The 25,457-nt window shown below is 38.2% G+C and overlaps 1 protein-coding gene across 4 annotated transcripts in view; it reads left to right on the forward strand.

Annotated features, from left to right (window-relative positions):
* SIPA1L1 (signal induced proliferation associated 1 like 1) overlaps positions 1 to 25,457 on the forward strand; it is a 244,171-nt gene that overhangs the window by 151,791 nt on the left and 66,923 nt on the right. For all 4 annotated transcript variants that reach the window (XM_042453490.1, XM_042453517.1, XM_042453499.1 and 1 more), the window contains 6 exons: positions 4 to 192; positions 6,711 to 6,885; positions 14,821 to 14,924; positions 18,722 to 18,879; positions 22,907 to 23,480; positions 25,039 to 25,313. In XM_042453490.1, coding sequence (XP_042309424.1) covers positions 4 to 192; positions 6,711 to 6,885; positions 14,821 to 14,924; positions 18,722 to 18,879; positions 22,907 to 23,480; positions 25,039 to 25,313 — 1,475 coding nt within the window. The remainder of the gene's footprint in view (positions 1 to 3; positions 193 to 6,710; positions 6,886 to 14,820; positions 14,925 to 18,721; positions 18,880 to 22,906; positions 23,481 to 25,038; positions 25,314 to 25,457) is intronic.

The following is a 25,457-nucleotide window of genomic DNA, read 5'->3' on the forward strand; positions in this document are numbered from 1 at the left end:
TAGCTTACAACACTAAGAGGTTCTGTCTTGGAAGATGCAATACCCTCAACTGCAAAGCACTGCACAGCCAGAGGATTGCCCTTGAAAGAAGTGCTTGAACATGTGATTCCTGAACTAAACATACATTGCCTTAGACTGGCCTTCAACACTCCGAAAGTCACAGAACAGCTAATGAAATTAGATGAGCAAGGGGTAAGTTTTTTATAACAAACATTATTCCTCTTAAGGGTTATCATTACATTAGCAGACCTGAATACAATACTTTTCGTTCATTCTGTCTTTGGAATTTAAAAAAAGCTACCATACATCTGTTCTTGGTACAGAGTAAGGCAACTGTTTTGTTTGAGATCACAGAAGTTAGATTTTCTTTTTTAAACAGATGAATTTGGAAGAGGAATTTAAATATTCAAAGGCATGTAGCATGGAAGCAAAATACTGTGTCCTCACATGTAAAAGCTGATTTTTGAATAATCAACAGCGAGGAGGGCAGTTCATTGTATACCATAACTTAAAGGTAGTTGCTGTTCCCAGCTAGAGTAGATCAATTGAATCAACTACTGAATGTTAAGCCAACACTTAACATTTTCTTATGAAAATCCCATTGATTCAACAGGTCATTCTAGTTGGGACTAGGAACTGGCTGTAGGCCAGGATATAAAGAAATTGCCCTCCCACACATGACATAACAGATATTACCATGATATATTATTTCTACCAGTTTATTCAGTTATGGTACTAGGACTAACTTTATGATATTTGACAGTTCTCGATACTGCTTTTAAAATATTAAATGGACACATTTCTTAAATACTATTTTCAACAGCCAGTATTTAGTAAAGCTGTTCAGTTTGTTGGATATTCCTGGATAAAAATAATTATTTGGATCATTACAGTCTTGTATGGAGCCTGCTTTTGTAGTCAAAGCTGTTTGGATTTCTACAGTGGTTGAGCTGCTTGGGAGCTAGAGAGGAACAGTGTGATCTTATTGGTTTTTCTGAATCTCTCAACTTCTGAGTCACCTGAAATGGTTGGGAGTTTGGAATATTGTATTTATAGACTCTGTTCCTCTCTAGTAGATTGGTATCAGAAGATACTACTAGGAAGCTATTACTGTACTCATTGGCCTTTTGGATATGTAATATCAACAGGTTTCATTTTGTTTCTTGTGTTTGATAACATCGAACTTCTACACATAACCACTTGGAGAGACCATGCAGAGATTTGGACTGAGGTTTTATTAGCATGGAAATTACTTTTGGCCTAATATCTTGTTGCCAACATCTGATCCCAAAAGGGCAGCAGAAGTCACAAATTGATGGCATTCTGCAGGCATCTTGATAGGATTGTTCACCTTGAAGGACTAGCTATTCAGTTTGGAAAGTGTTCTTTTATATGTTGGTAGTTCTGGATAACCATGTAGTATTAATGACAAGAAGGAGTGAAAGAGTGTGTTTTTACTGTCTTCGGTTGACTTGCAGCTGCAGCCTTATCTAGTAAACACAGAGCTGGCCTCTGATTTCCATCCCCTAGTTACTCCCAGACTGGATTACTGCAGTCTCTTTAAAGTCAGTCCAAAACTTCAACCAGTTTACAGTGTGGTGGCCAGATTACTGTCTGAAACTCAGAAAATAGAGTATACTATTCCAGTCTTACATCATTTGCATTGGCCAGCTATTTGTTTCCAGATGTGGGCTAAATCTGCAGTTACAATGTTCATCCTTTAATGGACTAATAGCCTGAAGTCAGGTTACCACAGAAATTATCTTTTCCTATGTGATCTTGCTTACCTGTTAAGTTCAGGTTTCGTTCTAGCCTTGCTTTTACAGCACATGGAATCAGATGAACATATATCTATGAATGTGTCTTATCACTAGTGGTGCTCCCCTTGAAAAAACCCCAGTCTTCTTCTCTTTTTGTATTTGAGTGAAGTATTGGCTTTGGCATTTTTCTACCATTTGCTAGTTTTTTCCTTTAACCTGCTTAGTTTTCAAACTTATGATAATGCCACCGATTTGTTAGCTTTTGTGTTTTAATTTTCTTTCTGTTTTTAATCCTGTTAAACATTTTTAAGGTATCGTCAGATAATAATAATCAAATTAAATGCAGTGAAACTGTACACAATGTCTGCAAGAATCAATTCCAGTGGTATATATGTCAAACATATACATTTTGTGTATGGAGTGGATTGATGTGAAAACGCCTTTCCATACAGATATCCTAAGAATAGAATCCTCAAAATCGCAATGTCCCAGTAAAAATGTTTCTAGACAGCTTAGACACTTGTTTAGTATGTATGTGTTTAAAGCGAAACAAATTATTCTGTTGAAAAGGAGACTTTTCTTGTAAAGTTCCTATCTCTCTCCATTCTTGACAAAGCTTGGGACTTATTCAAATGGAGAGGACTATCATTGCAATAAATTTAGTAATCTTCTTAAACATATATTCCTTTGATATTATTTATACAAGGACCCAGAAATAGTAGTTGGTTCACCTTATTTACGGATGTAGCATATTGCAGCAGTAAAAGGCACAAAAACAAGAGCTAATGTGTAGTTTGTGAGCAAAGAGGGCACCAAAGCTAGTTATATTTAATTTCACAATATGTTACTTGACAAAAATGACTGTTCTCTTAGATACTATAAAGATATCACTAAAACTTTTTAAAATGTTCACTAAGTAAACAGTGGTCACTGACTGTGCTACATTTGTTTAATAAAAGTCAGTCTTTCCCTTTGAGGGTTGCTCTAGTTCTGGCGTGGTGTCTGGAATGTAATGTAGGATTAAATAATGCCTTTCAAATAAATGAGTTACATATTATTCCCTACTGAATTTGGCATGTAAAAATATCCTTTAATACCAGTATTGTCTGGGAATTAAGTTGTATTGCAGCTGGAATCTCTGTTGATTCAACAAGCAGGTGTTGTGCATTTGTTTTTATAACTATCTTCCTAGTTTTGTTTCCTCTCCCCCTAATCCCACAGCAACCAAGCATCTTACTGTCTGTGTACCAGTACCACTATACTTTGAAGAATTTCCCATTATGTGAGAGTGATAAACCCGTCATGATTGAATTCTGAAAAATTTCCCTAATACATTGGATCTTTATTTTAATTGCAAACTATTTTGAGAGACAGTCTTGGCAGGAAAGTGTGAACGTAAAAAAACGATAATAAATAAATGAATAATAATATAATTCTTAGCTCAAGCAATTGTTTGCAGACCTGCCTGGGGTTGCCATAATTCTCTACTAAAAACCGGGACAAAATGTAGGACAAAATTTAGACCAAAATATAGGACAATTGTAGGATAAAATTTAGCCCAAAATGTAGGACATTTAAGGTCCTTCATTTTTCTTAAAGGTCCAACATTTTGGGCTAAATTGTATCCTACAATTGTCCTATATTTTGGTCTAAATTTTGTCCTACATTTTGTCCCAGTTTTTAGTAGAGAATTATGGCAACCCTAGACCTGCCTCAAATTATGACTTCAAACTCTGGTTAGAAGTTAACAATGTTCACATACACAATTTCTCTATATATGCAATGCTGGAATATATTAGCTCCAAAAAAGGGAAAGAATGGGGAAATTTACATGAATGGGCGAGAGATTAGGAGAAATTTTGAGACTGGAGAAAATGTGTGAGTCTGTGGTACACATGGGCTACATATATGTTTCAATCCTAAAATGACAGATTGTTTAAAATGGAGTGCTAAGTATATGAAATTAAAATAATATAACAGCAGGAATTACATGAAGTTGTGTTAGGATAGAATTCTATTCAATAGCGTTCTCAGATATGTTGCCAGGTAGTCTGGTGTAATGGTTTGAGCATTGGACTAGGACAGTGGTTCTCAGAAAGTGGGGCAGGTTCCTCATGGGGCATGAGAGCTCCTCAAGGGTAGTGTGAGACTTGCGGGCTCTGATCACTCCTCTTCTTTTCAAAATTTTTATATGTAAAATGTATACTCACGCATACAGTTAAGTATAGAATTTACTTAATTTGAATGATGTTAATTCCTTATAAAATGTTAAAATATACATATACATAAACAAGAATATGCATACTAAATAAACAAAATATTTGTATTTGTATTCTATGTCAAGTGGAGGGGAGCTACGACTGCGTGTAGATGTAAAGACAGGTCCCAAGAGTAAAAAGTTTACTACTGGACTAGGACTATGGAGAACAGAGTTTGAATCTCTGGCTTTGGAAACCCACTGGGTGACCTTGGGCAAATCACTTTGCCTCAGAGGAGGGGAAAGGCAAATTCTCTGTGAACAAATCTTTCCAAGGAAACTCCATATGCACTATAAGTTGGAAACAAGTTGAAGGCACACAACTGCAACAAAATGTCAACTCTTCAAAGTGCAAATTCTAATTAGCTATTTTGCTAATCCTGTGCTTGGAAGGTGTATGCCCTCATGAATCATCCTTTGTGGAAATGTATTTAGGCTGACTTGTAAGATCTAAGAATCATGCTTCTCCTGTGCCTATCGAAACCACTGCATTTACATTGTCTTGTAGCCATGTTTTTCTTCCAATACAATTTACTAGTATGGCCATGAAATCATTTCACCTGATCCCCATGTCCCAGCAACTGGATTATTTTTATCAGTAAGGCTTCATTTTAAGTCATGTAATTAAAAAAATATTATTTGTAAACCAATAGAATAGTCAGTAAAAGAATGTGTAATTTAGAAAAGGTTAACGTTATACACAAGAGAGCATGATAAGTGTAAAATGTTAATCTTATAGGGATTAACTCTGTGCTCTGTGATTAACTAGCAGTTTTGAATAAATTTCTGTTTTTAGAACCGATCATGAATGAGGACTCAGTTCAGAGTACAGAACAGTATTGCCGAACAATGCCAAAAATCACTACTCTCTTATAGCCCACTCTTTGGTACATTTGTGTACTAAAAGAAATAAGATGAACTATCGGGATACGGCATAATGGACGAAGAGATGGAAGGCTATGGATACTACAGCTGTGAAGTCGAAAGCTTTCATGGCCTGCATCCATAGTTTTTTGTGGGTTTTTCAGGCTATGTAGCCATGTTCTAGAAGAGTTTATTCCTGAGGCCCTGCCATCAACAACAGAATAATACACAGATTAACATGGAATTTCCTCCTTGCCCAGGGTCACACAGTGTGTGTGTGTGTGTGTGTGTGTGTGTGTGTGTGTGTGTGTGTATCCAGCTCTTTTCTGTGCCAACATTCTCTGAAGATGCCAGCCACAGATGCTAGCAAAACATAAGGAATAAACTCTTCTAGAACATGACCACATAGTTTGAAAAACCCACAAAAAACTATGGATACTACAGCTATTCAGTTACCTCAACCTTCCTCAGTACTTTATATACCACCAGCTTCAACCCCAACTCTGATGCAACAATTGATCCTTGCCCACTTCCCTTATGAATCAGTTAAAACCTTGTTCAGTTTCAGTTGACTAATTAACTGTTCCAGTTGATTAACTATCTCCATTGAGGGGATCCTAGCACACATTCATGTCATTCTTAGAGTTAGTGTTTTTCTGTGCCATTGCAAGGCAACCATCATTTTGCATCTGTCCACAACCTTTTTGCAATGATGTCAAGTTACACTTTTTAATGTCCATTGATACAGTCACCCCTCCATATCTATGGATTCTGCATCCATTGATTCAACCATCCACAGCTTGAATTTTTTTTAAAAATCCAAAAAGCGAACCTTCATTTTGCTATTTTATATAAGGGACACAATTTTAAGATGTTATTTAAGATGGATTTTGATATCAGTGGGGGGCAGGGTCCTGCTAACAAATCCCAGCAGATAGCAAGGACCCACTGCACTAATGATGTCTTGTGGTACCAATAATTTTTGGGGTTGCTTTGCATAATTATTTTAACGGGCTTAACTATATAATTTCAAATGATTTTCATATCCATAAAAAAGTAACATTAAATGTAGGAAAATTTTGGGCAAAGCTGGTCTGAAAATGAATGCGCTAAAGCAGTTGTGGGCAAGATCCAGTGCCTGATTTTCTGTTCCCAGTCCCCTCCAGAAGCCACATATCTCCCATACACCTTTCCAAAAACAACAACAACAAAACACTAAAAGTTGCCAGACATTTTTTTAAACTGGGGGGCTGGGTGTAAAATTATGTAGAAGCATCATTTAATCTTTTTTGCCTCAGGGGGGAATCTGGGGGTAGGCTCCACCAAAATAGGCTATATGCAGCCTATTTGCCACACTTCTCCTGAACCTGTGTTAAAGTTTGTTTCTACCCTCACACCTTTGATAGTATCATCTAGACCGAGTTATTTCTTTAATTTTAATATCTGTTGGTATTTTGATTAATAATCTTGCTTCCTAATGCTTGTTTTTAATGTAATTTTATACTATGCTTTTTCTTATGTCTGCAAGTGCCTGATTGGCTCGCATATAAGAAATTTCAGTGGTTATTTTCTTCTGTTCCTTCTTGAATTTTATATCCCTTGTGGGAATTTGGAGTGAAAGAAGTGGCTGAAAAACTTACTGGTGCAATTTAAAATACAGGCTTGATATATGAAGCAACATGTTTTCATCACATCTTTTATCTTTGTTAAAGAAGAAAACGTTGGGAATTTCTGGAAAGAGTTAAAACATTTTTAGATCTTCTAAGACAACATAGGTGCTATATAACCTGATGAGTTTGCAAACCTTGAGTTTCTGTTTGTGTTTACAGCTAAGCTATCAACTTAAAGTGGGGATCATGTACTGCAAGTCTGGACAAAGTACTGAAGAGGAAATGTATAATAATGAATCGGCAGGCCCAGCCTTTGAAGAATTTCTTCAGTTACTGGGAGAACGGGTTCGGCTCAAGGGATTTGAAAAGTACCGTGCCCAGCTAGATACAAAAAGCAAGTCAACCTCTTTTATTCGTATTTGTAAGATATTGTTAACTGTCCTTAGTAGTGGTCAATCCATAGACTTGAGAGCAGAACATTTTGAGGGATAGCTAGGCAAGCCCCATTCCCTTCCAGCACTCTTCTTATATTTTCATTAGGCATTTGGTGAAACATACCAACATGCCAGCAGCAACTCTTCTTTATTATGGAATTGCTTCTGAAATGCAAATGTTTTGATTTTTGTGCTCTTTTTGGACTAATGGTTTATCCCCTTTATCATAGTTTTTTTTTCTTGCTGTGGGAATGTAATTATTTATTTATTAATGTCATTGCACATGCTGCTTAAAAATTGGGCTAAATCAAGTGTTCCACAGATAGTCACAGAATCTTTTCCCTATTCACATTCCCATTTACTACTCAGAAAAAGGCATTAGGTGTTGTTCAATCCTACAGAGCCCATTTTTGGAAGGAAGTGAGCACCTGCAGCAAAGAAAAGTGGACTGAAGAATTGAAGCTTGGCTACTGCCAAACTATAACTGTAAACTATAACTAAAACAAGCCCGTATATCTCAAAATGTACAAGATATGTTCCTTTACTTCCTTTTTAATTTCTACCCTGTTCCACATAAACAAATTCAGCTCTTCAAAGCAATGGTTCATAATAGTTTTGACATTGATTCATGGTTAAAATATATGAGAAATCTAACCTTTTTTCTAGGATCTTGAAATGAAAATAAAAAATATAAAACACTCTAGAAAAAGGTAAAGTGAAATTACTCTTAAGACTGGCATTTAACATGCAGTAAATACCTCCCTGTGTGGTCCTTGTTTAAAAACACCCACACCTGTTACCCATACATATTGAGGTCCACAGTTATCTCACTTGTGGTATAGGAAACTAAAGTAAAAAATGCGTCATGAAAGTAGAAAAGCATTTGCAAACAGTGCAGTGAATTTCCTGTTGCCATGGTTTTGCTATTACTGATATTTTAAGTATAAGCAATGGAGAGAGAAACTATTAAAACATGAAATAGTGTAAAACATTAAAAAGCTGATTTTATATATTTAGATACTAATAAATAAAGATAAAAATCAAAGTGCAGAATTGAAATTACTTGACTGTATTTCTTTTCAATTTAAATGACCTTTCCCTGTCCCTAGTCAGTGCCATTCAGTTTGCTTTTTCTCTTGCTATGCAAGGAGTCTGATGCCAGAAAGTATTTAGCAGAGTGGGAAGAGGGAAAAGAAGAAATGTTATTTATTTTTCTGGTGATTGTTGAAGGGCTGCGCACACACACACACGCACACACACGGCAGCTTTTTTTTTATTAAACATGGCTTGTTCTGAAATACTGATGTGCACAGTTGATTCATTTTTAAAAATATCTGATTCACTTTTTAATTTTTTTTAATAAGAGCTATCAATTCTTTAATTTCTACATGGACACTAGAAAAAATGTATACATGCATTATACCTACAGATTGTATTAACATCTGTGATATGTTGTTCTGAGCTACTGAGTTTGGAGAGGGGGTTAGTTATTAATTGTACTCTGCTTTTCAAAATGACAGTGACAAGTAGAAGCATGGATATGCTTGTCTAATAATCCCCCCATTTCAAGTAGGTGTGCATATGATTAAAACTTAATTTGGCAAAGCAGCTAATTTAGTGACACTATAGGCCCATACAGACAGGCCATAATAAAGCTGCTTCGGGTCACTTTGGAGGTATGCTGTTTAAATGACACAAGCATCTTAAGAGGCCAGAAGCTCTGCCAAAGCCCGCTCCAGTCCTTACGACTAGAATATGGCTTTGGCACGGCTTTTGGCCTCGTAGGACTCGTGCATTATTTAAACAGCATACCTCCAAAGTGACCCAAAGCAGCTTTATTTTGGCCTGTCTGTACGGGCCCTATGTGAACTTTAGAAGGCTAAATACCGTGGAGGTACCAGATCCTGTCTGATCAGCTAAGCAGGGTCAGCCCTGGTTAGTATTTGGATGATAAACTGCCCAGGAATACTAGGTACTGTAGGTTATATTTCAGAGGAAGGCAGTAGCAAACCTCTGATTATTCCATGCCTAAGAAAACCTTATGGAATCCACAGGGTCACAATATATTAACAGGTAACTTGAAGACGCATGCGCGCGCGCGCACACACACACACACACACACACACAATTTTAGATAATAACAACAAAACAAAAAAACTGCCTTTACCCCCTTCCTCACAAGAAAAATAACCTTAGTTAATCATATTGAAGTTTTCTTGTTTTGTATCTGGAAAATACATTTATAATCATAGTACTGTAATCTGCCATATATAGAGTATTTGCCCTCCTTATCCACAGATTTTTTATCCATAGATTCAAGTATCCACGGCTTGAAATTATTCCAAGAAAGTATAAATGCCAAATAGCAAACATTGATTTTTGTGATGGAGCAATGGTTAAATGCCTATACTGCAGCCACTCATTCAAAACCATAAAGATGCGAGTTCAGTACCAGCAAAGCTCGATTCAGATTTGCATCCTTCCGAGGTCGCTAAAATGAGTACCCAGCTTGTTGGGGGCAATTAGCTTATAGTTGTAAACTGCTTAGACACTGTTAGTTCGGTATGAAGTGGTATATAAATGAAGCTGTTTTGTTTGTTTGTTTTTTATTTTCCATTTTATAATAAGGGGCACCATTTTGCTCTGCCATTATATTTAATGGGACTTGAGCATCCACGGATTTTGTTATCCATGGGAGATCCTGGAACCAAACCCCAGCAGATAACAAGGTCCCATTGTACTTACACAGAAATGCCTATAGTTTTCTGGTAAATGATTCATTGTTGTCATAGCTGCTTTAGCAAAAATAAACCTCCCTCAGTAAATTTAGAATGTTTATTTACTATATTTATGTGCTTCTTTTAATTCCAAATATTTCACAGTCTGATGTTAAGTTATATGTGTGTGTATACACACACACTCTCTCTTTTTAATGTTTAAACTCTAGATTTTAGAAATGACATAGAAGAATGTAAAGCTTTAAAAAAAATTCAGACCCAAAATATATGCCTTTTTTTAAAGGCATTTTTAGGTAATTATCATTTTGAACTACATTGATACCTACAAGTTTTGACCCAAGCTTAAAAATGATGTAAGAATTTTTCAAGATTGTTCACAGTCTTTCTGTACCTAATTCTTCTCACTTTCCCCCCATATTAACCCTATTAGTATAATTCAGCAATGATAACTCATCTGTATGTTTGGACATAAGGGGGATTGTAGTTTTCTCCTTGTACATATGCAGGTTTTTATATTTCTGTTCATTTAAATGGAAAATGACCTAACAACATCAGTTCTCAACCTCTGTTCTTCAAAATGGTCATCTGGATAGCTAGTTACTGGCTATGCTGACCAAGGCATCTGAAAATTGAAGGCCAACAACATCTGGAGGACTAAAGGTTGCAAATCACTGTCCTAGAAATATTTGACCACTAAGTTGCTTGATTTTTATTTTCCTTGGTCTTTTAATTCACCATTAAATTCAGATCTGCAATGATTTTAAAAAGGCTTGGTCAGCATTAGAAGCCTTGGTTCTATGCTGAAGAATGTTTTCACTGGTCTCGTTCACCCACAATAAGCCATAATTACAGGGAATTCTAGCTTCTAATATATTTAGAGTATTTATGCTCTGCTCTTCAGCCACAAAAACTCTAAGAGCGGTTTACAGATTGTTAATTTGATAGTTTTCTGCCCTCAGGTTTACATTCAAAAAACGCATGACACAAATGGAGAAGGGAATGGCAGTGGGGAACAGAATCAACTCCAGCAGATATTGCTGTTTCATCTCTCCCTCCAAGGCCAGAGTGGTGGCAGCTGGAATGGATGGAGGGCCTTTCATCTTCCTCTGCGGCTAGGCATGATGGAGCTGTGCCATTTGTATTTGTAAACAGCTACCCAAAGCAGTTCCACTTTTCTCTTTCATTCAGTATAAGCTCCTGCTGTTGACATTCAAAGCCCTCCATGGACTGGCCCCTCCTTACTTATCAGACCTTCTTTCTCCTCACCTTCCCACCAGGGCCCTCCGTTCTGGTAGTCAAGGCCTGCTGTCTCAGCCCAGGATTTCCTCTGCCCCAGCCCGGATTCGCCCCTTTTCACTTTCTGCCCCTCACTCCTGGAACCTTCTTCCTCCACAAGCAAGAGCCATCACTTCTTTAACCAGCTTCAAAACGGAGTTGAAAACCATCCTGTTCCGAGAAGCCTTCCCAGGCATCGCATAATTGTCGCTTACTATCTGATGTTCTGTTGTTGACTGTTTATCGATCCATTTCCTGTATTGCTATGTACTGTATATGTATTATCCTACTTGTGAGTATGTATTTTCCCTGGATAATGATTAACCTTCCATTTTGAAGCCAAGCCCTCCCTTCAGTCCATCTGCCTTGGTCCAGGCCTCGGAGGTTGAGAGGAACTGCTGGACCTCTTACCCTTTCCCGTCACCACTCCCTTCTCCTTCTGTGTCATGTCTTTTTAGATTGTAAGCCTGAGGGCAGGGAACCTTCTAACTAAAAAGATTGCATGTACAGCGCTGTGTAAATTTACAGCGCTTCATAAATAAAGGTTAATAATAATAATAATAAAATCAGTGGGAATGGCTAAAGTAGCCAGAAAGAAATCACGAGGCACTTTAGGATTCTTGCTTTGTGATTTCCTACCAAGGCAGAGCCTGAAGCCAGGGTTGTTTGTTGGTTTCTGACTCTTGGTTTGTTTAAAAATTTCAGAATCCGGAATAAAGAATTAAAGCACGTCTGTGCAATTGCTGACCTATTCATCTGAAAATAAGTTGCCTCATGTAGGCATTCCTCAAAGCTTTAGTAATCTTCCTAGTGTTGCTGTTTGCCTAAGACTGCTAAATTGCAGAATTCTTAAGCACTTGGCATACTGTATATTGCTAGGGCTCTGTGATTAGCTTAGTAGGTCACAAGTTGGGCAGACCTGGATTAAAGTGTCAGTTTATTATTCAGAGGCTAATTTTCAGCTTGATTCTTTTTCCTTCCCTCTACTGAATGGGATTTTTAATGGGGTAATGCAATTTGCTTTCCCAGTTGCTAGGTACTGGCAGATTTGCTATAGGGAGACACAAGACAGAATATTTGTTAACAGTCATCTACCCACTGATTATCACTAATTATCTATCACTGTCTACTTCATTTTGCTTTCATGGTAGATTTTTTCCTTGTATTTTTCATGGGATATTACTAGGGTTAGCCAGGTTTTAGCTGGACTGTAGAGGTGCAACCTGGTGCCTGATGGTGCTCTGGTCCAGATTGCAAGTTAGTTTTTTAAAAAGCATTTTTTCCACACTTGTAGGAGTGAAATTATAGGGCAGTATATTCTCTGCCACTGTTTTGAGAGAAACAAGCCTGCTCAAGCCTTTGAGTATGTTTAGTCAATGAGGGAATCTTCACACATATGATTAACATTTGTGACCTCTCAGTTTCTTTCCCAATTTCTTCAGTGAATGTTACAATTTTTGCAGGAAATCCTAGCTGAAGTCTATTTTGCAGAGCTTCTTTGCAGAGCTTCTTGAAAAGATTGCATAGAAATGAAGCCATAGAAATTTTAATTAATTTACACAGATTGAATATCCCATTTCCAAAATGCTTGGGACCAAGTGTTCTATATTTTTGATATTTTCAGATTTTGGAATACCTATATTTGTCTATATAGAATGAGGCATAAAGAGGTTGAAGAGAAACTAGAGGTCTGTAAAATGGTGAGAATCCAAGTGTAGTGCTTGGCATAAATCCATGCCTTCCACCATTTCACAGATTCTTGTGTTCTCTCCAGCCACATCTCTCTCCAGCCTTGCCTGTACAGTACAGGTACTGTACATAATTCAAAAAGTTTTGGATTTTGGAATGTTTCAGGTTTTGGAATTCTGGTTAAGGGATACCCAAACTGACTCACATCTTTCTCCCACATTGGGGTTCAATGTGACTGCAATGAAGAAGAGGGAAAGCAACAAAGCCGAGTAAAAGTTATAATGCAGTGGTTAGTATTTAGTGATATGTGGAGTCTTGTAGTCATTACTTGTATAATGGAGCAAGTGAGTGAAATGCATCTCAAGGATAAATAGATAAGATATTTATATATTTATATTTGTTAAGAAACAGAACAGTCGCTGTGAGTGTGTGGGGGAAAATTATGTATCAAGAAGAAGTGGAAACTAAGGCCTGGGACAGACTGCCCAAAAAGGACAGCCTACCGGGAGCCTGCTTTCCTCCAGAGGAAAGCCACAGCTGCCAAATTGTGCAGCTTCCCTCCAGAGGAAAAAGAACCCGGGAAAAGTGGGTTCTTTTTCTGCTGCAGGGCGGATGTAACAAGTAGGTCAATGGCGCACTCGTTACGTAAGCGATACACAGCAATGTTGCCGCGTGGTCCCTAACCCTGGAATCGGTGCTGGCACACCACTTGTTGGCGGTATGTACCATGCCTAAGTTGGGTGTTTAGGTGTGATGACATGTCTGCCATATTAGATTAGTGCTTGCTTTGAATTTCTTTTTCTTGCACAAATAAATATCTTTCAACTTTTTCAGTGGAGTGACTATGGGGCTGGTCAGACAGCTCTTTTGGAGCAGCTTTCTGCCACCCCTTTGATCACCGGATTGTGGCCACAGCAACTGCACACTATGACCCCGATCCGGCAGTTTGCTGGTTTAAAAAGAAGCAGCAAAATGCCGCTCCTTTTTGAGCTGGCAAAAAGCTGCCCTTGCTGCCGCAGTGGCATTTTTGCTCCATTTCTTTGGCTCAGAGTATATAAAAGCTGTGCTTCAGGAGCATACCCACGCTGCCTATCATCTGGGTGGGCAGGCGGTGTGATGGCAGCTTGGGAGTGGAGTCGGGACATGTGGTATGCAGTCATCTCATCCCCACTCCATCCTGACGCTGGCTCATAGTACCGGTCTGTTCAGCCCCTATATTAGTGTGTTGTAGAAATAACAATAGTGCCTTATATCTGCTTAAAGTTTCAACACATTTTATTGGGCATAAGTTTATGGATTGCAACCCATTTTATCAGATCATTGGACTGTTAGCTCAATTGACAGATTATTATACACCCAGTTAGGTGGGAAGATGATTGATGTACGAGGCAACTGAAATATAAAAAGGCAAACATTTACAAACATTTGCCTGAATTGGTTAACAGTTGGGTGGCTGTACACATCTCCTAATAAAGATTTGGTGATTAGCACATGTACTCTGATGAAAAACCGAAGAGGACAAAGAGCACTCTCTTCTTGTTATAATAAAATATTTAATCTGTGTCTCTGATGAAAATTAGACCTTTTTTCTCAGCAGTTACCACTGTTTGTCCTTGCTTCCTCTTCATTTTGCCATATGAACCAGATGGCAACCATTCTCAGTGGAGACCTATGATGTTTTCATAGATGTGTATCTTTAATTACCTTTAACGTAATGATGCACACACTAATGTACACACACACACACACACCAAGATCACATTAATCCACCAAGATTAGCCAGAATATTAACTGTCTCAGTAGACATACTCAGTCATGGGATCAGCTTTAATGTGAGTGATCAAAAGAAAATAACATTTTTTGAAAAAATCAAGCAGGAAGATCCATATCCTTATGTATAGCTTCTGCTTAATAGTGGTTATTTACCACAGGTCTAATATACCTTGATCTTGCTGTGTTTGGTGGGTTTTTGACTCATCTGTCCCATTCTTTCATTCTTTGTTTGCTGTATCCAGTAATCACTGTTAATAGTGATTTCCATAAATGTACCTGGGGATAATACTAGGTTGACTTACCATTTTTGAAAGAATCATTGTTATATTGGATACCTTCCAGTGCCTAAATTTTATGATTGGTATGATAGATATCCATGCAAGAATAAATTTGATTTTTCTTATGTTATTTTAATTGCAGCTGATTCAACTGGCACTCATTCTCTTTATACAACATACAAGGATTATGAAATCATGTTCCATGTTTCCACTATGCTGCCATACACACCTAACAACAAGCAACAGGTAGGATCCACTTTCAATATGTACAATATTTCATTGGTCTTTTTCAGACATAATACGGAACCATATTTTACCACTATGTGAATGAACAAAAGTAGGCATGAAGCTCTCACACTCCCCCACCTGTTACCTCCTTTGATGCAGCCATGAACAAGAGATGGAAAGTATCTGTTTCACATTTTAAACTGACCAGGGTTTAAACATAGTTACTGAAGGCCAGAGCAGATGAACAAGAAAAAGTGGCCCGATTCTACTTTTTCCAAAAATGAGTCGAAACCCCACTCTCTGTACGACCCGCTCCTAAGATGTGCCCAGTACTCACCACTTGGTGTTAAACCCTGCTGCTGGATAATTTTTTCTGTCGCCTCCCCACCTTGCATGCGCACTGTCGCATAAACACATCGCCTGTGACTTCCAATTATCTCCCATGTCTGCCCAGATACCATTCCATTGGACGGCTTCCCCTTTGATTGGCCAGGCAGTCGCATGTGCGATGCTCTGCTGGTACAGGGCATCAGTGCGTTGGTGTGCCCAGTGATACATTGGCAAAGCAATATCATAGCGGCCCCATACCTGCGCCTTTCACTCCCTTTCTCCCCATGGCCCCCTGTTAGACTGTCTGGTTTCTGTATGTTCTACTTACATCGACTGGAGTTGTTGCATTTCCATTTTTTTGCTTTGCCGCAGCCCTCTACTGCCAGCGGGCTGTTTATATGCAGGCACAAAGATGCACATTTTTTGTACTAAGATGGAGTATCCTGGCTTCTTTCTCTTACATTTTTTAGCACTGGAGCTTGGCTTCATTTTGGTTTCCACCCACTTTGTAGGTATGCATCATATAAATGCCCTGCCTTCAAAGTGGTGGAAGCTACTGTATTTTGCTTGTCTTTTTCACCCCTAAGTTGAGGTAAACTTTGATTAAGTTATAGTTTGTTAACAAGCCATAGTTATAAATCATGGTTTGATTTAACTTCTGCCATAGTGTACATAACAGTGCTAAACATCAAATGTAGTTGCAGTAATTAATTCAATTCATGAATGAGTTTTATGCTCTAGCAAAATTATAGATTTGTTTTCACTCTAGAAGTACTGTCATGAAGGTATGACAGCAGAGTGTATATTTGTATGTTAAATCCTGCTGTTGAATTAGGCATAGTTCCAAAGGGAAAATACATTATTTTTGTAAAGTAAAGTATTCCTGTTACTTCACTGCAGCCTTGCAGTTGAATTAATGTAAGTACACCACCCATTATAGAATACTTTTTAATGAGCCTACCCATTGACTGGTTGTATGTTTTTCAAGTTCCAGTGATAAATTTTACAAATGGTGTGCTGTTTGATCTGCTGTTTGATCAGCTTCAAAAATAGTTTGTAGTAATAAAAAAACTTTCAAGCAGTTGCAAGTTTGAAGATTTGGGGAAATAACTGAATTCAACATAATATGAAACTGTATAGTTCTGCTTGGAACTTCATTTAGTCATCACTCAGTAAAGAACAAACATCTTCATTAAAGTTTAGGGTACCTGATGCTTTTTTAAAATCATATTCTCATTTCCAAGACATGAAGCATTAGATTGCCAAGATGAGACAACATAGTTGTTTTTGTGGGAGAATTATACTTCAGTAGGGAGTAGGTACACATTTTCCTCAGTGATATAAAAGGTGTTTGAGATTGTTGGACTGTTGGGGGTAGTTCTGGTAAAATTATTTCAAGAACATATTGCCACAAATGGGAAAATCTGGCATATAGAGACACATATTTTCACTAATTAGCTACTGCAGTGGGAGGGGGAAAAAACCCCAAAGTCCCACAGTGGCCTTCCATGGTCTCCATAGGGCCTGTTGCAGGCCTTGAACCCTGATAGTTGCCTACCCCTGCTCTAGGGGAATCTTGTGTGTTTCCTGCAACGATACTTGGACGATATTCTGGTTTCATTCTTCTATTCAATTTAGGGTGGCACTGCTGTAGCATGATTTAAAAAAACTACATGTGCACCAAAACCACAAATCCTGCATTGTGAAGTGGGCTTTCTGATCCTCTATAGATTTTCAGTGGGAAGAATTACCCATACCAGACCTCCTCATGAATGAGCTTTTGTAAAGTGGTCCTGATGCACACTGTAGACAATTTGTGTGTCTCACATTGTTTCTCTCAGATACTGTTAGAGTTCTCTTCTCAACAACGTTCAGTTATGACCATCACTACCACCACTCAGGATTCAGTGGTGACCTGCTACCCCCACCTGCCCTAAAAACCTGCTCCAGACAACTAGGTGTTTGACACTATAGGTGGGTTATCAGCCACACAGCAGATTTAGGCCAATTGTATTAACCAGGACATTGACTCATCGAGAACATATATATAAGTAAAACCTGAGAAATATGTCTTGGTTGCCACACAAATACTATGACTGGAATGCAAAATATATTTTAGTGTTATTTTTAATGAACTCTTACTGAAACCCTTTGCAATGCAGTACAACAATTTATTGTGGATTGTTTTATATTATGCCAAAAAAGTGACAAAGGAAGATATGGACTGTAGTAAATAACCTAAGGGGACATTTAAAAAGCTCAAAAGAACTTATATAAAGTCTTGAGCAAAAGACTGGATAATATCTTTTCTAGATTTTGAGTCACTTTCCTCTCATGCTGCTTTTCCACGAAGTCAGAAGCTACTCTTCTATGAATGGGAGAAACTTTCTTTGAGCAGAAAGATAATTTTGGATTCAGTCCTATGGATTCAAGCTATCATATTTTTCTGCAGATGTAAGGGTGTTGAACTAATGATCATGTACAGGGTCTACCTTGAGAAGTTATTATATATTTTACCAAAATGCATCACTGTTTTAGTTTCATTTTCTTGGTTTAAAATTTCACTAATCATTTTTGAGCTGAAATTTAAAAAATGCAGATTAGTTGTTACATACAGTATTAGGAATTGGTGTCTGGGGTCCAAAACACACTGCAGAAATAATTCAGTTTGAAACCGCTTTAACTGCCCTGGCTCAGTGCTAGGGAATTCTGGGAAGTGTAGTTTTGTGAGACATTTAGCTGCCTCAGAGAGCTGTGGTGCCACAATAAACTACAATTCCCAGGATTTCCTAGGATTGAGCCATGGCAGTTAAAACAGTCTCAAACTGGATTATTTCTTCAGTGTGTTTTGTTAATTCATAGAGTTAACATGTTTGATTGAGTTTGCTCAAATGTTGATCTCATTTAAAATTTAACTACTTTGAGTCACAGTCACTATTTATATCAGATAGCAGCCATACCTAATGCTAATCATTGTAAAAATGTTTGGACTTCTCGTCCCCATAGGAAACTTTTTTGAAACAAACAGGATGAATGAAAAAACACAAAAATAATTTGCTTCTTAATACTGCCATTGTCAAATAAGAAAATACATTTAGTAGCACTAGCATTTTATAATGACTGAAAGAAAATAGAAACACCATAATAACATAAATTATACTAGTATAAATTTGATTTTAGAAACAAAAATCTAACCTGTAGCAAGATAATTCTTTATATGAAAATAGATCTGAACCTTTTGTTATGGAAACAGGAGGTGCAAGACATTAGTAGTTTGTTTCAACATGTCAGATATTGGCAAATTTCTCATTTACTTGCTCTGATATATTGCATGTTAATGCTGGAACAGTTTCGAATGGAAAAAGTCTTCAGAGATTTGTGATTAAAATTGAAAAACATTAATTAACTGGAATAATGAACAGTATGCTGCAAGAATAGTATAATGTTGCCCAAATTTCTCAGATTTCTTGTCTTTACCCACACAGCTGTTAAGGAAACGACATATTGGGAATGATATTGTGACAATAGTTTTCCAAGAACCTGGAGCAGAACCATTCAGCCCAAAGAATATTCGCTCTCACTTTCAGCATGTCTTTGTTATCGTCCGAGTGCACAATCCTTGTACTGATAACGTCTGTTACAGGTAGTGTTACTGAGCTGACAATCAGCTTATAGTATCTAAGATGTGTTTGGTTAATTTTTAATAAAATAATTTTGAGTACAGTTATATCGAGTACTTGATAGACTGAAAACCTTCTTTCTTTCATGGGGGAAATGGTAACATGCGAATTAGATACTTAAAATCCAGCAAGAGCAAATTTGCTACAAAAATACCTGGGTGAGTTTTCTACCAGACTGCTTATAATCCTAGCATGAGTTAACTGCGTATTTTTAGCGTGAACTTGAAAAAGTTAAAAGTTCAGCAAGTTGAAAGCCTAACAAAATGCACCAGCTTCATAGCAGTTGTCTCCTATAGCTGGAAACGCAAAGGGTGGCTATATGCAGCAGCAAGACTGGTTTTCCAGACCACAAATTTCTCCAGACCACACTTTGTCTGGCAAGAAGAGAGTAGATGAAGGGAATGCTGTGGATGACAGTGGTACCCCGGGTTACGAATTTAATTTGTTCCGCGGCGCCGTTCGTAACCCAAAGATTTCGCAACCCGAAAAAGCCATAGCCGTAGCGCTGGAAGCCGCGATTTCGTGCGAAAAAAAGCGCCGAAAAGCACCAAAAAAAATTTTCGAAGCCGAAAAAAAAAACGTAACCCAGAACAGTTTTTTTCCATCTAATTTTTTCGATCCGGAAATTTTCGTAACACGGTGATTTCGTATCCCGGGGTACCACTGTATCGTATTTCATTCAGTAAGGCCTTTGACAAGGTTTCCCATGACATTCTTGCAAACAAGCTGTAAAATGTGGGCTAGACAAGGGAACTGTTGCGTGGATTTGTAATTGGTTGACAGGCCAACCCAAAGGGTGCTCCCAATGGCCCTTTTCATCCTGAAGAGAATGACCAGTGGGGTCCCAAGGGCTCTGTCAGGGGCCAGTGCTATTCAACATAATACCAATGACTTGGATGACAGAATTGGGGGCATACTTAGCAAATCTGCAGATGACACCAAATTAGGAGGAATAGCTAATACTCCAGAGGACAGGATCAAATGACCTGAATAGACTAGAAAGCTGGCCAAAGCTAACAAAATGAAATTCAACACAGAGAAATGTAAGGTACTACTGCACTTAGGCCGGAAAAATAAAATGCATGGAATAGGAGGGGGGACACCTGGCTGAATGAAACTAAGTGTGAAAGGGATCTAGGAGTCCAAGTAGACCATAGGTTGAACATGAGTCAACATGTTGCTGTGGCAGCAAAGAACAATGCAATTTTAGGCTGCATCATAAAAGTATAGTGTCTAGATCAAGAGAAGTAATAGTGCCACTATATTCTGCCTTGGTCAGCCCCACCTGGAATATTGTGTCCAGTTCTGGGCACCACAATTAAAAAGGACATTGAGAAACTGAGTGTTTTCAAAGGAAGGCGACTAAAATGGTGAAGGGTCTGAAACCATGTCCTCTGAGGAACGACTTAGGGAGCTGGGATGTTTAGCCTGGAGAAGAGAAGGTTAAGAGGTGATGTGATAGCCTGTTTAAATATTTGAAGGGATGTCATATTGAGGAGGGAGCAAGCTTGTTTTCTGCTGCTCCAGAGAACAGTACCAGAACAAGGATGCAAGCTCCAGAAAAAGATTTCACCTGAACATTAGGAGGAACTTCCTGACAGTGAGGGCTGTCGACAGTGGAACACACTCCTTCCTCGGAGTGTAGTGGAGTCTCCTTCTTTAAGCAGAGGCTGTATGGCCATCTGTCAGGGATGCTTTGATTGAGATTTCCTGCATGGCAGGGGGTTGGACTGGATGGCCCTTGCGGTCTCTTCCAACTCTACAATTCTATGATTCTATGAATTGCCTCTTCTGGAACCCTCCAGCAGCAACCATTCACATTGAGAAATATCTGTATATTTTTCCCATAAAAAATATTGTCTACTTTTGGTGTTGTATTTCAGTGTTTAACCATTCTGTGTGTGTCCTACAGAAGGTTCCAAAGAGATCAAATTGGCCCCCAGACCCAACACTTTTTTTGTTTTTGTATTTGTGTGTTTTTTGTTTTGTTTTTTGTTTTTTGTTTTTTTTTTTGGAGGGAGTGTTTTAAAGGGGAAAGAAGGCAATGTGTTTATGAAAGGGGACTGTGCATTTCCCCTGCTGGGAAAAATCTAGGACATATAGTTTAATTCATACAAATAGCACACCACACATAGGAATAAAAGACCAGAAGGCTTCATTTTTTCCTCTAAGAAGTAAGATACCAAATTGCTCTTGATAGCTTATGTGAGTCATTTGTTCCTCATGTGATGAACTTAGATCGCAATTTCACTATTGTATGAGATAAGACCTTTGACCTGGATTGAAGAGATAGTGGATATGTTTTCTGTTCTTCTTTGGCCAGCTACCTTGTTCTTAATTGGAACAAATCATCACAACATGTCTGGAATCCAGGGTTTATAGGGAGGGTTGCAAGATAACTAGAGACGTAGGGCCAGATCAGACAGGCAGGAAAAAGCAGCTCGATCCTACTTTTTCCATAAGCAGGTTGAAAGCCCACTGGTCCACACAGCCTGCTTCCAAGGCGGGCTGAACACCAAATGGCAGCCTTGCCGCTGGGTAATTTATTTTGTTGCCTTTCCACCTTTCATGCACACTGTTGCACAAACACACTGCATGCAACCTCCAAGTACCTCCCCTGTCCACCCACATGCCATCCCATTGTATGGCTGCCCCATTGATCAGCCACACAGTTGTATGTGTGATGTTCTACCGGTACAGGTCATTGGTGTATCAGTGTGTGAGTGATACATTGGCACCCTGAGGCCCTGGCATCAACAACTGAACAATACACAGATTAACATGGAAATCATTCCTGCCTACCCAGGGTCACGTGTGTGTGTGTGTATATACATACATACAAACATACACAGCTCTCTTCTATGCCAACATTCTCTGAAGATGCCAGCCACAGATGCTGGCAAAACGTCAGGAATAAACTCTTCTAGAACATGACCACATAGCCCGAAAAACCCACAAAAAACAAAGGGAAAACTGGTGTACCTGTGATACTTGCCTTTTCATTGTAACCTTTATCCCTTTGCCTAGCTAACCAAGTGACAAAAAATTTGGGACTAAGTCTTTCCCTGATGTAAAACTGCACCTCTCATGTTCCCCTTCTTTCAGCTTTTTAGGTCCCATTTCTCTTACACTGTTAAAGTATTCAGGATCTACATCATTTAGAACTCCGCATATTTTTAAATGTCATTTTTACAAATCCCTGAAATATAATAGGAAATGTGTGAAGATCCTGGAGCAGTAATGTAATATGCTCTTGTCAAGCCATCACATTTTGCAGTAGTGAAGCTAATAAAATAGTTGTCTTTCAAAAAAAGAAAGAGTGAGTTTGTATCACCTGATTTAAAAACCTACAAGGAACTGTTCTCAGACTCTGGATCTTCCTGCTGGGAGAGACCTGGCAGGTAATACCTTTGGTGACCTTCGGTTATTAAGCTGATTTTAAAATTTATTATAATTATTTATAATGTATCATAATATAATTTATTTGGTCATTTTTAATGTGTATTTTTGTGTTTTTCTTCCCTTGTACAGTGCACCCATGCCATACACGAGTGCACCATATGTGGCTTCCATATGGGGGGGGGGAACAATGGTGCGTGCGCTCAAGGCACACGCACCGACCACATCACAGGTTCACACCCCATTATTTTCAATGGGGTGCAAACATACGCCCTTTCCCCCTTATGTTGGGGGTCTGGAATGGGGGGGGTCCAATGTATTTGTTTCTAACTTTATATTTTATTGTATATTATTGTAGTTACCCATATTATTGTCATACTGCTTGTTTAGAAACACTTGCTAACTGTAGAAACATTTGAATTCAGTTTAATTTTGAAAGAAGGTAGTAGAAAGTTTCTTGATTACTAAGCTCCTGCTGAAAAATAAACTTGAGTAATACATTAATAATTGCATATAACATCCTAAAATATATAATTCCTTGGCATGCAATAAATAATAACATCAGTTCATGTTTCCTTTGTTATTTTGTAGTGTTGCTGTTACAAGATCCAGAGATGTGCCATCTTTTGGACCACCAATACCTAAAGGCATCACATTCCCCAAATCAAATGTATTCAGGGATTTTTTACTAGCTAAAGTGATCAATGCTGAGAATGCAGCTCATAAATCGGAGAAGTTCCGTGCCATGGCCACCCGAACCCGTCAGGAATACTTGAAAGATTTGGCAGAAAAGAATGTCACAAATACACCAATTGATCCATCTGGCAAATTCCCCTTCATCTCACTGGCCTCTAAGAAGAAAGAAAAGTCCAAACCTCATCCAGGAGTAGAACTCCACAGTTCTGGTGCTGTTATTTGGAGTCTCTATGCTAAAGACTACAGCAAGGGCATAGATATAGACTGTCTCCTTGGCATTTCTAATGAATTTGTTGTTATCATTGAACAAGATACAAAGAGTGTTGTGTTCAATTGTTCTTGTAGAGATGTAATAGGGTGGACGTCAACAGATACAAGTGTCAAAATTTTCTATGAAAGGGGTGAATGTGTTTCTGTAGAAAGTTTCAGAAACCCTGAAGATATCAAAGACATTGTCAAAAGGCTGGAGGTAAGACTCTCTCTCTCTCTCTCTCTCTCTCTCTCTCTATGTCAATATTTAATTCTCATTTTCAGGAATAAGTAAATTGAAATAACTACCATGGAAACAGACAGAAATGGGTAGGATGTAGTTTTGGATTCCAATAGAAGACTACAGTTCACCCCCCCCCCCCCCCCACATTTGCAGCTTTGGCTTTTCTAGATTTGATTATTTGTGGTTTTGATTAATATGTTCTCTCTAAGAATCTCTGCGTCCTCCAAAGTAACTGCAGAAGTAGACCATAGCTGAAGAACCTAGACATTCCTAGAAAAATTTATCTAGGCATTTGTAGGTTCCCCAGCATGATTCTGTGATCAACCTCTAGCAGATGTTGACCATAGAGTTACACTGGAGGATCGGGAGATTCTTAGAAAGGTGGATAGTGTTTTTTTTATTTGTGGTTTTTCCACATTCACAAGGGTCCTTCACCCCTAACCCCAGCAAATGTGGAGGAACCACTGTAGTGAAATAAGAATTTCTGTTGCCATGGTGCTACGTGATTTTTCTAATCCTCTTCCCATCTTCCCAAAGCTGATTAGGACAAGGAAATGACTTGCTGACTATTCCTTGTTCAGTGAAACCTTTCAATATTACAATTTTAGTGTCTACTATATCTAGAGATTGATGCTAAAAAATTCTTATGCACCTCATCAAATAACCATGAAAGGAGAGCTGTATTTTCTGTTCATTGCATTTAAAATATTGTTAAAAGGATCCCTTTGGAATAGGGATACAAATAGGCAATAGAATAAGAATGTGGCTGCATACACGCTGTACAAATAATCCATTGAAACATCTTTAACTGCCATGGCTCAATGCTATGGAATTGTAGTTTTATGAGCCATTTAGCCTTCTCTGTCAGAGAGCTCTGGTGCCACAACAAACAAAAAATCCCAGAATTCCATAGTATTGAGCCACAAGTGGTGTCAAACTGGATTATTTCTGCAGTGTGCATGCATCCTATGTTTCATGTGAAACAGAGGGTATGTAACTCCTCCCAGAGAATTCAATAGTCAGCCCTTCTTATACACGGATTTTTTATACACGGATTCAAGCATACACGGTTTGAAAATGTTCAAAAAAAGTATAAATTTCAAATATCAAACCATGATTTTCCATTTTTTATCAGGGATACCATTTTGCTATGTCATTATATTTAATGGGTCTTGAGCATACATGGATTTTGTTATACACGGGGGATCTTGGAACCAAATTCCAGCGTATAACAAGGGTCCACTGTATGTTGCTTTCCTTAAGGTTTCTATAACATAATATTTTAAGTTTTTTTATTGGAGTACAGCTGGTCATAATATATAAAAACAAACTACTGGCAATTTTTATGCATTAGGAAACTAGTTAGAGTGAACATATATATAAGAGTATTTTAAAAATAAGTAATTCATTGTTTCCTCTTGCTTCATGTTTTGTTTTAAAAAGCTATCCCATTTATTTTGGGTAATGAATATGATTCATTATGCTAAACTATTTTGATTATATTCCCAAATTCTCCCCCCGCCCTAATTCTCAGCTTGTGACAAAGGGCTGCGAGTCAGTGGAAATGACTTTACGTCGAAATGGACTAGGCCAGCTTGGTTTCCATGTAAATTATGAAGGAATTGTTGCTGATGTTGAACCCTATGGCTACGCTTGGCAGGCTGGATTACGGCAAGGCAGCAGATTAGTGGAAATTTGCACAGTGGCTGTTGCTACTCTAAGTCATGAGCAAATGATAGATCTCCTACGAACTTCTGTTACTGTGAAGGTTGTCATTATTCCACCTCATGAAGATTGTACGCCACGAAGGTATGGAAGAGGTTGAACAATGAATGAGTTAGTATTTGGTGTTGACTTTGTTCCTCAAATCATACAGATGCACTTTAAGCCCTTCAAATAAATAGCAGTCTAGCTGGAAAAGTTAATTTCCAGTTCAGATACATATAATGCACA

The sequence above is a fragment of the Sceloporus undulatus genome, chromosome 1, assembly GCF_019175285.1.
Source record: "Sceloporus undulatus isolate JIND9_A2432 ecotype Alabama chromosome 1, SceUnd_v1.1, whole genome shotgun sequence".
Taxonomy (NCBI): Eukaryota; Metazoa; Chordata; class Lepidosauria; order Squamata; family Phrynosomatidae; genus Sceloporus; species Sceloporus undulatus.